The sequence below is a fragment of the Brachionichthys hirsutus genome, chromosome 21 (assembly GCF_040956055.1).
Source record: "Brachionichthys hirsutus isolate HB-005 chromosome 21, CSIRO-AGI_Bhir_v1, whole genome shotgun sequence".
Lineage (NCBI taxonomy): Eukaryota > Metazoa > Chordata > Actinopteri > Lophiiformes > Brachionichthyidae > Brachionichthys > Brachionichthys hirsutus.
In genome coordinates this window covers 8,343,033-8,357,099 of record NC_090917.1, presented here as the reverse complement: position 1 = coordinate 8,357,099, position 14,067 = coordinate 8,343,033, and the positions used below count along the sequence as shown (strand labels likewise).

Below are 14,067 nucleotides of genomic sequence, written 5' to 3'. Positions count from 1 at the left end.
TAACACACTCAAGATGATCCAACTCAGATGCTGAGGAAGCGTTTAGAGCACAAAATAGTGTATTTTTACAACATTAAAACATTTTATACAAGCATGACAATTATGTTTTGGAGATATTTTTCTCATGAACCCCCCCCCCCCAAAAGAAACATATAATTATTTCTGTGTTATTAACCACAGAAGCACCAAGTTCATTACTGTTCTCTAAATGTCAGTAAATCTTTGAAACAGAATGGATTTGCGAGATTACAGATTATTTTTGTCAAACTATTTCGCGACACAGGTTGCATAAATCTTTTGGATAGGAAGTCAGTAAATTTAGATCGAAGTGGGATGACTCATATCACTGTTGTAGGTTCAACATGTTTGATGTAGGCGGGTCAGTCACCGGACTGCGCTAACCCTGAGCCTGATGTCGATGACTGTGCGATGTGACATTGTGTCCCGGCTTTAAGCCTCTTCACAGACCAGTGGGCAGGACTCACTGGAGGAGGCCGTCCAAACATGAAGTCATTTAATCTGTTGTTTCTGATCTCTCACTACTTTTGTGGATTTATTTTTTCAGCAGTGTAATTAATGTGGCACATCGTGAGACAAAGGGAATCCATGTAAGAGCGCTGTATGTCGTCTGCACTAAAAATAAAGCTCTGCTGTGACACGCTGAGTCATTGTTTCCAAACTGCCATCGACAATCCTTCAGCGCTTCGTGTCTTTTTTATCCAAGGAATGAGTCGTGCCAAGTCAGCCGTACAGATAAATAGAGGGACGTAGCGTCGGCAAGGCCTGAAACCACGAAGCAGGGGTCATCAGCGAATCAGGAACAAACCCCGGAGAGAAGGGTTTCTGTATGCAAATGAGGCTTCTATCAATTTCAATTTGTATTTTATTGTGAAATAACTATCTTGGGTTAACGTCATGTTTTTCCTGCCTCACAGCAAGAAGGTTCTGGGTTCGATTCCTACCTGTGCGGATTTTGTATGTTCTCTGGTGTGAGTGCGTGCATGTATGGGGCCTGCGATGTGCTGGCGACCTGTCTGGGGAGTATCCCGCGTCTCGCCCATAATCAACGCCAACCAACACCAGGTGGATAAAGCGGCTGTTGCCGAGACGCCGGATGGACGGATGGATGGATGGAAGGCAGACTAGAAACATGCAGACTAGTGGAGATGATTGATGGTAACGCACAATAATAATAATAATAATGATTAAAAACTATTGTTTTTTTAAACATTGAGCGCTGAAACGTTGCTGCTGGGGGTGTTTCCTGCCCCACTTTCTGTGTGATGAGGTTTACCTTCACGTCACCTTGCGACCCACTGATCCAGTTTTCAGGTGACTGATGAAGCACAATGATAAGACAGCAGCTATTACATTTAGGGTTGGGGGAACGGCACATTTCTCATGCACTATTGTGTTGCTGAGGCGGTTTATAGACAACTACATCTTCGTGCACCTGGTTTGGTGGCACATTACAGAAGAATGGGACGGATGCGCTGACAATTTCCCTCAGAAAATTAATAAATACAAATTCTAAAAGTTTGTGTTGTTTCATTTTATTATTACAGTCGTAGTTCTGCATGAGAGCTAAAGGAGAGTGGATCCATTTATCTATGCAGAGATCAGCTGTAATGAAAAGCCTTCAGTTCGTTGCTGTGCGTCTCTCAGCATGTCTGAAATGCTTGACGTAGAGCCCCCCCATCATCCCATCCCCCACACACTGCACTTCTCCACAGCCACGGGCCGCTGGTCTGAACCACTCCAGCGGCAGCGAAGTCATAAAAATTAAGCCGACATCCCTGATGTGAACATGACCTATTTTGAGGCCCTACAGAACCCTGCAGAACCCTGCAGACCTGGCTGTCTTCCTGATGCCCATTGCCTGCATCTGCCGACATGACATTATACACAAACCGATGGATCCATGCTCTTATTAGTTCCACACTATTTATATTATTGAAGGAATCTCCAATCTTTTTGCTTCACCGTCTTACCTGTGGATACGTTTCTGTAATTTCCTGCATGTAAATGCACCGAGATTACATAGAAATAATCTCAGTTTCGATTGGCACATAAAAGCATTCATTTTCATAGTATTAAATTATGGTAGACATAATTTCAGCATCTTATTGACTCTCATCTCTTTGATATTCGGAACTTCTGATTTTTGCAGATTTTGTCTATTTGCAGCTACACCAAAAAAAAAAGAGAGCCAAATTAGCACACTGGGAGTCTACTTCACCATCCGGTTCATTTGCACATTCCATTTCTAAACACTTTTATTTTATTTATTTTTTTGCATTTATCTCTTGCCTATTAGAATTTATTGTGTGTTCTATAGTTGGTTTCTGTGTTCTATGTTTATTCTCAAAGACAGAAAGAAATTCGCGATTTTTCCTGTATGCTCAAACATATAAGAAAATTGACAGTAAATGAATCTTGAATCTTGAAAAATGCAGCAACTCAGCTCTTTACTTCCCAGATATTTATAGACAGTTAGAAGAAGAGGGGATTCTCCCCAATGGTAAACGTGACCCTGGTCATTATTGTTTTTGTTTCAAACGAGGTAATGTTTTGCATGAATTGGTAAAATGTCAATTTCAGCATCTGATATATTGTTCATGCACTATTGGGTCGTTGCATCCCCGATATGCATGCAGCCCCATTTAGGGTTTCAAAAATCTGTTAAAAATATACATTAACTCTGATTCCCTTTTACTTTTCATTAAAAGTCTTGACGCAAAATAACGTAATCAGAGCAGCTCTGCTCTCATTATCTCCAGACGATACATCAAACACACAAAACACAAGTTATTGTGCGTCTTCTTTCTACCGAGGTGCAGCAAGGCTGACGTGCTGCCCTCTAGTGGCGTTATTTGGCAAAACTAGACATGCAGTAAACGCTAAGACTTGCGGCATCACTTGGAATCATTCTCAAGTGAAGAAGATCCGACATGTGCATCTATTGCAAGAGCGCGCACTGGAAGGGAGCGCGCACTGCTGAAGGGAATCGAACCAGCAGCTGCACAGGAAGTTTATTGTACGCGAGACTTTTAGCGTGGAAACCTTCCACACCAAAGTAATAACTGCTGACAGTTTAACTCACTCTAAACTTCAGGCTCTTATGAACGGGCTGCAGCCGGACACCAGTTTAACTCACTCTAAACTTCAGGCTCTTATGAATGGGCTGCAGCCAAACACCTTTGTTCCTTTCACCTGTGTGTAAAACCACGCAGTTGTTCTGAATGAAATTCAGGAACTAAAACCAACCCGATGATTTCCATTCATTTGGCGGTTGTCGATTTCATTTTCTATGACTGGGAATCAGTCCCAAAATCAAAATAAGTTCTAAATAAGATTATTGTGAATTACCATGTGAAATACGTACATGATTTATTCTAAATTATTTGAACAATCCTATTTAAATAATCATTTTACAATAATATTTTTTCTATTTAAACATCCAGTGTGGTTTATTGTTCAAATCAGCATCAGGAACAAATAAGATCACTTAACAGCAAATCACATATTTGAAAAAGGAAAATGGATTTGAAAAATATTGTAATTACAAAATATAAAGAGAATGATTATCTTCCGCTGAGCTCAAGCTTGTTTCCCAAATGACTTGTAAATACCCTGAAACTGAAAACACGAAGAGCATTTTAATTTCCTTGGTGAGTTACATGATTCAGGGAAACGCAGATTCTGATTACAGAGATTATTTCAGGGGATGCAGAATAAAATGTCCTGCTGCCGATTTCAGGGATGCCAACAATGAAGGTGTTCACAAAATGCTCAAGTCAGAACTTCAGACAAAGTAGAGGCTTACCTTTAAAATAAATAAATAATAATTTTAAATATATATATATATATTTTTTTTTGGAAAGGCAAAAATAAATTCAGCTTGGCTTTCATTGTTCAGTCAATTTTGCATATTGAACAGAATAATCCTTCATTCCGTGATTGCATTTGTTGAAACCCATGAAAAATTAAAGTCGATCAAAACATATGGAGATTCTACCGGAGTCGATGGTGACACCGACATTTAAAGTAAAACATTAATGCAATGAAACAAATGAATGCAGGGTCCACAAACACGGGTTCGTGCTATGTTTAGGGCTCCTTTAACACTTAAAACGTCCAGAGAGAATGAAAATATCACAGCAGCTAATAAATCAAGCAAAAGAATGTCAAACATTTTGTTTCAGATTTCGATATATAACCCACAATCTAATCCAAAAAAAAAAGGATGAACATAAAGAGGTGCAGAATATGGAACCAAACAAAACTTTTGTCTAATCAAGCGCTACCAGCATGCTGGTCCTATTTGCTCAGACTTATGACTTATGGTGAGTAACACAGGGGGGGGGGGTCGACATTATCGCATACCAATGGGACCAGGCTACATCATGCAAGCACTGATTTGATTCAATCCGGTGTGGGATAACTCATTTAACATCCATCCATCCGTCTTCTCGTAGACGAGACGACCTCAATCAACTCGTCCACAGCAGCTTTATTCACCTTCGGGGTCAAGGGTGATGCTGGAACCTATCCCAGCTGACTATGGGCGAGAGGCGGGCGTAGCCAGCGCATTGCGGGGCGACGCGTAGACAGACGACCATTCACGCACACACTCATACAGTACGGGCAATTTGGAGTAACCAATTTACTTAGTTGCACGTTCTTTGAAGGTGGGAGAAAACCGGAGAACCCGGATAGAACCCACACAGACATGGGGAGAACATACAAACCCCACACAGATAGAACCTTCTTGCTGTGAGGCGACAGCGCTAACCACTGTGCCAGTTATGATTAGGCAACTGTAAATGAAAATTGTTTTACACATAATTTGTCCGCCTTCAAAAATTTGGTTTTCATTGATTACCAGAATAAATATTTCATTGATTACCTGAACGCATGCATTCACTGGCTGGTCAGCGCAATTACACAAAAGGTAAAGCGCAGCTTTCCACACATTTTTAAAAAAGTATTCTTTTAAGACTTGGGTAAGGAAATGACACGACCATGCTCATAAGAATCCAGCCATTTTATGAACTGTAAAACATCTGACGTTCGGATCATTGGGAAGTGGATGGTAAATATGACTGTCGAGCCCCGTGACAACACTGAAAGCGTCCTGCACAACGTTTTGGATGAATTTACATTGTGAAATGAATTTAACTAGGAATAAATGAGATATTTAATATAAATCTGCAATTAATAATAATGAAAAAAAAATATTAACTGTGAATTAAAACGTTAAACAACATGAGTACAAGCAGAAATAAACAAACAATATTCTCATATCAAAACTGCATAGGGTGAAAAATGGGCTGGTCGGGTGCCCCGGTTCAAACAGATAAAGGTTCTCTCTTTTATGGACAAACACATTTTCAGACTAAAGAAACTAATGCAAAAAAGCTCACCTCAAGTTCTGACAAATGCATGCTACATAGACAAACTGCTGACATAGGAACTCCAAAATAATCCTGAACATAGAATCGTGTAAAATATAGTCCTGTTCCGTTAAATCATCATACAAAAGCAATAATTTCCATACAAGCACAAAAAAGTTGCATTTGTCTACAAGCTTAAGATACACAAATACACTTCCCTGTACTCATTCGCAAGTTAATAAAAATAGTCCATTAAAATAGGCCTATGCTTTTTGTCTATTTTATGAGCAAACAAGATTAATAGGAAATCACCTGAGTAAACCAACTCTGCATACAACCATTGCTAACACTGTCGCCTTCCTTTAGGCTTACAAAGACGCCTTTTTACAGTGTACCAGTTTCACAGTTCAATCTCACCAATGCATGCATGATGTAATTCATACTTCCTGTACACAAATGACCAGAATATGCACCTTAATGAGCCACTTGAAAATATGTATTTACAAAAACAAGAAGAAAAAAAACAGTTTGGTGGAAGGTTAATTAAAAATATACACCTTTAACCTTTTGTTTCACCTCAAAAGGACAAAATATTCCATTTAAAGAGATACAATCTTCAGAACAGTTTATTCCAGTCTCTGGTTGCCTCCATGAGGTGCCGCTGGCCATGGCCAATCCAGTCTTCTTGGCTGTGGAAAAGCCGCCCACAAAACCAGCAGTCAAACACAACTGAATCTTGTCTACAACTTGATAGATCTTTCATGACCTCGTACTTTTTTTTGCTTTTTTTCCTTAATTTCAGTTTCAAAAGGAATCGCTCTTGAACAGAACTCTGAACCGGCCGAGGCCTTGAACTATCACTGCAAGATGACGCACCTTTGGTCGAGGAACTCTTCTCTAAAGTACCAAGATCTAAAAGTGCTTGGACTGTTTTCTTGGACAACGCAACCTTGGTAACAGCACCTTTATACCTCTGAACCACTTTCATGATATTAGCAACTTCAGGAATTTCAGCATCTGGATGATTGAGCACCACGACAGGTTGGCATCTCCGAGGGCATCTGACCTCCTGTTGAGAATTGAATGGGGCAAGTCTCAGTGTCATTTCCACGTCTTTGGCCACAGGCTCCCACAACTCAGTCATCTCTTGCTCAGTCGACATTCTATTGGTGAATCTTCTAGCTTTATGCACCGTTGCTGGAAGCTCATCAAATAATCGTTTCCGGCGCCTTTTCCTTTGGCTTGGAGGACGGACTGGCCTCGGGGCTCGAGCAGATTTCTCCGTTTCACACAATGGTAGCTTCACGTTCATCCGAGAGGTTGACATGAAAGACCCCTTTCCATCTCTCTGTGCAGAATTTTGTATGGTGATGAATCTCTTCACTGCACTAGAGGCATTTGCATTAGTTTTGTTTGATGACACTAGAAAACACTGTGTCTGAGGTCTGCTGGCCAAAAACAAAGGTTGACTACTTGAAGTGGGAGCTCCACTTGTAAGGATACTCCCGGTAGGTGAAACAATTTTAAATATGACCTTATTTCCAGGACTTTCATTGATTTGGCCACACCGAGTTCCATTCTTGGCATCCTGATTGTTCAATAGCAGACTTGATTTGGGTGGAGATATGTATCGGAGCAAGAATGCCTGACGGCCAGTCTGAAGAGTGTTGGGTTTCTCTGCGGTGCCTGCAGGCATGGCTAGAACTGGCCTCGAGTTCAGTTGGAGTTGTGTACTTGCCAGTTTGAGGGCAGGAGTACTTGGGTTCTGGCCAAATGGAACGGACCTTTGTAATACGTAGCACGTTGGCTGTGTCTTTGCTGTTTTGTCTGTGGTTGTGCTATGTTTTGTGCTGGAAAGGAAAACCGGGCCCTTAAAACCTGGGTTGTTGATGAAGTAGTGACTTGATGTGGTGCTGACACCTGGTTGAACAGCAGACTGAGGTGCCACCCCTTTATCGGCAGCTCCTGCCTTTGGTGCTAATACGCATGCCTTCACGTTATTTGGAGTGAGGCGTCCACAAGGAGTGCTATTTGATTTGTCTAACCCTGGCTTCATATAAGACACATTGATCTGAGGATTTGAAGAATTTGTTATCAGCTTGAAACCTGGAGGGGCCTTGAGCTGCAATGGCTTGGAAAATCGATTTTCAGCAGTCCTCAGTAGCAAAGACTGCTTACCCTCTGGTAACTGAACAATTCGTAAAGTTGTTTTTGTTTGTTTCAAAGAATCAATGCTTGCACATGAAGAGTCAACTCTTTCCTTATTAAGTTGTTGGGCAATTATTGCATCGGAATGTTTCTCAACGAAAGTATCCAAGGATGCCGTGTTACTACTTGGTCCCGCTTGTTTGTTTGTGATTGGAATGTTCTCCTCCTCAATTTTGATAATATTAAAGTCTTGGAGTACCGACTCAGGATTTTCATCCTCAGTCGGAGGTTCTTCTTCAATGCAAGCATCAGATTCGGTATCACTATCAGTCACTTCCCTTGAATCCTCTAAATTCGTTTCTTTAGATAATTCTTCTTCACTGCCAATTTCTGTGAAGGGTTCAGGAGATTCTGCCAATGTCAAGCTAAAGTGCGGTGATGCTGAACTTTCATATACATTGTCAGAGTTTTGGTTGGCAGCAGAGGAAGGGCTGAACTTTTCTTTTGAATAATTGTGAAAAGTAAATACTTCTTGTCTTGGTGAATTTTGTGTGCCTGTGGTACATACATTAGATTTAGCAGCCACAAGTTTGGATGACTCTGATGGGGCTTCTGAATTTGTTAGAAACTTCTTTAAATTTTGTTGGCCAATTTTGTTTGTCCTCTCATCTCTAATCCTATCCAGGTTTTCGTTTTCTGGAGCACTCTGAGAAAACCGGTTACTTTTTGTAGTGTCAAAGAAAATGTTGCATTTTTCTGCTACTGCATCAGTCTTTGATAACTCGTCTGCAGCGCCACCGTTTTCAGCTTTGGACAGCAATGCTTCCTGAGCAAGCATTGAAGGAGAAGATAAACCAATTGCATTAACTGGACACCCTCTTGAAAGATCAGTAGCACTCAATCCATTGTGGCTCATTACATCAGAGTTCAATGTCAAGTTACTGCCCAACTTGCATCTCTCTGGACACGTTCGACTTTTGTGACTTTGGTCAGTCATATGATCAAATGTGTTTGCTACAGCATTTAATGTATCTGTACAATTTGAAGATCTATTTTGTAAAGTATTACATTCTTCCCCATCATTATCATCACTTTGAGGACTGGGATTAAGATTGCAAACAGAGGTTTCTTCCTCTTCTATCTTTACCTTTACCGCCATAATGTCGTCTTGGTCCACCTGCAGACAAGATTCACTTCTAGGTGAAACAGTGAAACAAGGTGATGTTGAGTTCTTGCTATTGGTACATTCCTCATCGTCACTAGTGTCTTTGCTTTTATCCAGCTGAGGAACCCCTGGTGTAATGGAGAAAACATCTTCACCCGAGGAGTGGTTCTGATGGAATGGATCTTGCTTTACTGGTATTACTTTGAGAACCAAATGTTTTTTGCCATCAACCATTTTGAATCCCATTACTTTGGTTGTACAGTTGGGAGGAAGAGATATTTTGTTTTTAACCATCAGAACAGTAAGTCCATTTTGACTGATGTGACTTGAAGCGTCAGAACTTGCAGAGCTGTCACATTCCTGAAACATTACCGGAACTGACTGCTCTGAATTATGCAAGCCTTTGCTCCAATTGTTGTTGTCTACTCCATCCCCAATGTGCTGGATCTCCTCCAAGGATATATCCGGTTTGATTAACCTGCCATTTTGATTCGCTAAACTCCCAGAAAGACCAAATTTAGCCATCCTCTGAGCTTCCTGTGAATCACCACTCCTTTTAAGCTGAAGCTTTAAGCTTCCAGGTGAATTTGCTGGAGTGCTGCAGTCTTCTGTGCCATTCCATGCATTCCTTTTCTCACTTTTCACTTTGTGAACAGCCGCTGTGTGTTTTTTTAGATGCTCGCTTCTTGCTGCACCATATCCACAGATCTGACAGGTAAATGGGAATGTCCCGGAGTGAGCTTTCATATGCTTCTGGTGGTCCTCTTCATTCAAGCTAATATGGCTGCATTTTGAACACTTCCAAGGACTCTCATTATGATGATGAATGTGCTGGACAAATGTACCGGCATCCATAGTTGTAAAGTCACACCAGTCACAGGTAAACTGTCCGTTTAGACTGTGGCACATGATGTAGTGTCTGGTAAGCAGGAGCAGAGAGTACTGGACATCATTGTTGCAGAGCGCACATGTAACAAGAGTATTCCTGTGCTCAATCCGATGGCGTTGAAGAGCAGGGAACTCGCGTGTGACAAAATCACACAGGTCACAAGGATATGTAGGAAGAGTTTTTTTATGAGCTGCTCGAAAATGTTTGAGGAGATCGTTGGGGCTATACGTGGAGTCATCTCCACACACCGAGCATCCAAAACTCAGAATCTTTCCAGAGAAAACAGCTCCTTGCTGAATTTTACAGTGAGCTTTACTGAGAGAGGGTTTCTTTGTCGAACTCCCGTGTGCCTTCATGGCAGAATCGTCTGCATTGCTGAAGAGCGACCCATCCGTCACCTCTCTGAAATGCTTGTACACGAAAGTTTTTACCTTCTCTTTTTCATCCACTTTTACTGATATGTTACCATTTTGGGCAGAATCGCAAGGTATTGTCAGGTCTCGTTCCATAACTGTAAACGTGCAGAGATCTGTAAGAAAAGAAGGCAGAAAGATCCTAATTATTCTAAATGCATACAACACTGTTGTGAAGCTGAAAGGCAAAACGCCATTGCTGTGAAGTTTGATTAAGATTTCACTAATAGGTCAAATGTGCAGGGTTTGGAATGCAAACATGGAAAATGCTAATTGCTCATTGTGTGAAATGCCATCAGGTACTGAATAGTTCCGACCTGTGCTAAAGATTATTCTCAAGAAATCCCCAATGTTGCATCCAAAAAACAAAGATTTTTGGATGCAAAACAGAAAGAATTCAGAAGGTTTTTACAGCTACAGGTCTTGAACTGAATGGTATGGGGGGGGGGGGGGGGGGGGAACACGCATCCAGACTCTGGAGAGGATTAAAAAAGTCCGCCTGAAAAGGAGGGTCTCTGTTCCTTTCGGCGGAGCAAAAGCAGGATCAGCTGTACGTAGTGACGCTACGCGATGCATCTCCGGTAGAGGAAGTACAGCGAGCACTCCAAGCTGCTCTGAAAAAATAACAGTGGCGAAATATGTACCGCTGTGTGTAGATCTCATTAACTAAATATGCGTTATAATACTTTAATATTTTTTTCAGAACCAGCCCTTTATCACCGGTAACTGATGCAACTTCTCCCCGCAGCTCCACGGCGCTTTAACACGGTCCAGCGCGGGGCGGAGAGTCAGCTGTTCGGCAGCGCGATAGTTTTTCATTCCGTTGTTCGGAACTGATCCGGAGACTTTACGGATCCTCAGCGACTTTGTCTTCGTTAAAAACGACGAGCGTTGTGTAACATTTATGATTTAGGCCAGAACTAAATAAGCTTCCCCTCCTTGAATTTCGAGCGCACTCGAAGAAAAAAAAACATGGGAGAGGGCGGGACTTCCCCTTCTACTTTGTCCAATCGACGAGCGCCCCTTTCAGCCACGCAACGCTGCTCCGAAATCACAGTGGAATCGCAGACCTTTCAACTAATTATAAATGCGGGGATTTGCTCCCAAAGGAACCGAGTCCTCTTGGCGCAGTGGGAAAGCACCCTTAGAGACAGGGGGAGGAACTCAGAGTAGAGCTGCTGCTCCTCCACATCAAGAGGAGTCAGCTGAGGTGGCTGTAGCATCTATACAGGATGCCCCCTGGACGCTTCCCTGGGGAGGTGCTCCGTGCAAATCCCGCTGGGAGGAGGCCTCGGGGAAGACCTCGGACACGCTGGAGAGAGACTACGGTATATGTCCAGCATTGACATTTAGAATCCAAACAAGGTAAAATCCATATAATCTGGTAACGCGATGGATGAATTAGCTTCATATAACTAAACTCCTTCTTTTCAAACATTACATTTAGATTTTATCTATGTATTTATCTTATATAAAGAGTGATGCTTCACTCAGGTATTTTATTCATTTGTATTTGCATTGAATGCTTTTCTGAAATTAAAGTGCAATCTTAATGCTAATGAGCGTGCAGTTCAAAATAAATAGAAACATTAATATTTTATTGTTTGATACCTCTTAAAAATATTCTGAAACACTTTATTTTTATCCAATTACTAAATTAATCAAATTAATTAATCGATTACTTACATAATCGATAGCTGCAGCCCTACACAGGATCGCCCATTATTGCATGTTGCATTCTGTTTAATTTAAAAGCCCACACTTAATGAAATACGTAAAAAAGAATAAAAATAATACATGTAAAACCTGGGATTACCTGTACTCCTTCAGGAACGGCTCACTGAGCGACGCATGACTTGTTTGAAGACGAGAAGCATGTAGTGTGGGCAGAGTGCCTGGAAGAAAAAAGCACGACACTCAAACATCCAGATTTCAAAGTGTGCAATTTGACTGTGTGTTTAAATGTCATTCAAGCGATGTGATCCGATGTGATGTGTGCCCATCCAAAATACAAACATGCTGCGGCAACGAGCCGTAATATATACAGTATATACATATATATATATACACACACATACATACATACAGTTGAAACCAGAAGTTTGCATATAAAAACACACATGCTTTTTTTTCCCTCACTGGCCGACATAAAATCAGAATAAACATTTCCTGCTTTGAGTCAGTTACAATTTACCAAATTATTTCTATTTGATGAATGCAAGACTAACGAGAACATGATTTTTTGTGTGCCAATTTTTATACACACAAACATCCATCTGTACACACCGACATTAGTATTGTCTGTGTGTATACAGACAATTATCAATTAGTATTGTCTAAGATTTACACGGCTGTCAAGTATTGTTCTCTAGTACATCTTGTTAGTAACACAACTGAGATGACAGGGAAGAAACAAAAGAAGTGGTTTTCCTCATATTTCCAGCTTGAAGGTAAACTGTCCTTAGCAAGAAGCAACAATCAATCAATTCTGATTCATTTAAACCAGCTTCAGTGCTAATCATTTGAAGCAGGCTTTCATTGAAGATGAACAGGAGACCTGCACTAACCCACCTATCGGACGCCAGCTGTCTACAGTGGATCCAGGAAGCCATATTGAGAGAGGGGAAAAAATGGCTGTCATTATTTCATGATTTATCTGCACCAGTGAAGCAGCTTGAGTTATGATTAGGAACTACATAATCCGGATTAAACTGCCCAAATCACTAATAGTGACAGCACACCTGAAAACATGTTCATTGTTCTTGTCTGCCAATTCAAAACAGAGATTCAGTTATAAGCCTGTTATTACAAGTGAGACTGAATGTAAACTCTAAGGCTGGTGGAACAAAGCTCTGCGTGACGCGGGTGCGCACCTGCATTACCGGACAGGTACAACTATCACGGGCCCACGTAGATCCCAATGGGGCAAATATAGGGCGCGGACAGGAGGGGCAAAGTTGCGTCGCCTCATAACTGCACATCCACTCAACATCACCGCCACAAGTACAACGTGTCGCCACAACGCGTAGACGGGCCGACAAAGCAATTAGACGTCTCACATTAATTGATGTTTACTTTTTCGGGCGACTTGCTCCGTAGTTACAAGTTTAGAAAACGCGAGTTAACGCCGCTTTAGTGGAAGAACTAGAGACTGTGGACAGACGTCAACAAAGGAGCCCGGACTGCGCGCTGTGATAGTTTATTACCGGTGGTGGTGAATGCCTCGCTACACGGACAAACGCGCGGGCCACTCCGCGACAATGCTAATGTCTAATTAGTTTAATAAGCAGCCATTTTAGAGGAAAATGAAGCCCCCACCCACGCGAAGATATTCAAAGTTGCAGAAAAAAAAAAGTTAGCTCTTACTGTGAACTTGATGGAAGTTCTGGCAGGCTGGACATCAACGTTCGACATTACAAAAGCGACGTTACGGTAGAAAAGACACAGCGGAAACATTTGCCTTCCTTCTCTCCTCTCTATGGAACCACAGCGATGGCGGCCATGACAGTCTATCCGGGTACTTCAGCGCTGTTGACGTTCATGGAGAAGCGGATGAATATGTATTGCTTGTCAAGCGCCTAACTAGTTCCATGAATGACTTTTTTTACACGGAAAACGTAAACAAGACGACTTCAATTCGAGTATAAATATTTGCTATATATTTTTTCGTTTTAGGGACGGCTATAAAAACGTGGTAATGTTTTCGCAGTATAAGCCTGACGTCATTCTCTGCGTGTGTGTGTAGTCCGACGTGGAAGAAGAAGCACGCAACAATGGCGGATGTACGCCATTTCCTCCATATTGTGTTACATTAAAACAGAGGTGCGTTTTTCGAACCTGAAACTGAATTATCTGCTGTTCAACTCGAGATAAATATATTTAATGTGTTTCTGTCTCCCTCACATTTTCTTTACACTCACACAAAAGCACAAACTCTTGGATTACCTCATCGGCTAATAATACAAATGTGTTTTTCCAACACACGACAGACCATAATTGTTCAGTTTATTTGCCATTTGAAGTATAAAATCCACATTGGAAAAGGGTGCAAGGATG

The 14,067-nt window shown here is 41.4% G+C and overlaps 1 protein-coding gene across 1 annotated transcript; it reads right to left on the bottom strand.

Annotated features, from left to right (window-relative positions):
- Positions 1-5,932: 5,932 nt before the first annotated feature.
- Positions 5,933-10,107, bottom strand: si:ch211-214e3.5 (zinc finger protein 518A). The gene has a single exon (XM_068754711.1). The coding sequence runs from the start codon at positions 10,105-10,107 to the stop codon at positions 6,013-6,015; it is 4,095 nt and encodes a 1,364-aa protein (XP_068610812.1). The 3' UTR covers positions 5,933-6,012.
- Positions 10,108-14,067: the final 3,960 nt, after the last annotated feature.

Excerpts from the sequence above, each read along its gene's own strand:
- si:ch211-214e3.5 (XM_068754711.1), bottom strand. The coding sequence starts at position 10,107 with ATGGAACGAGACCTGACAATACCTTGCGATTCTGCCCAAAATGGTAAC.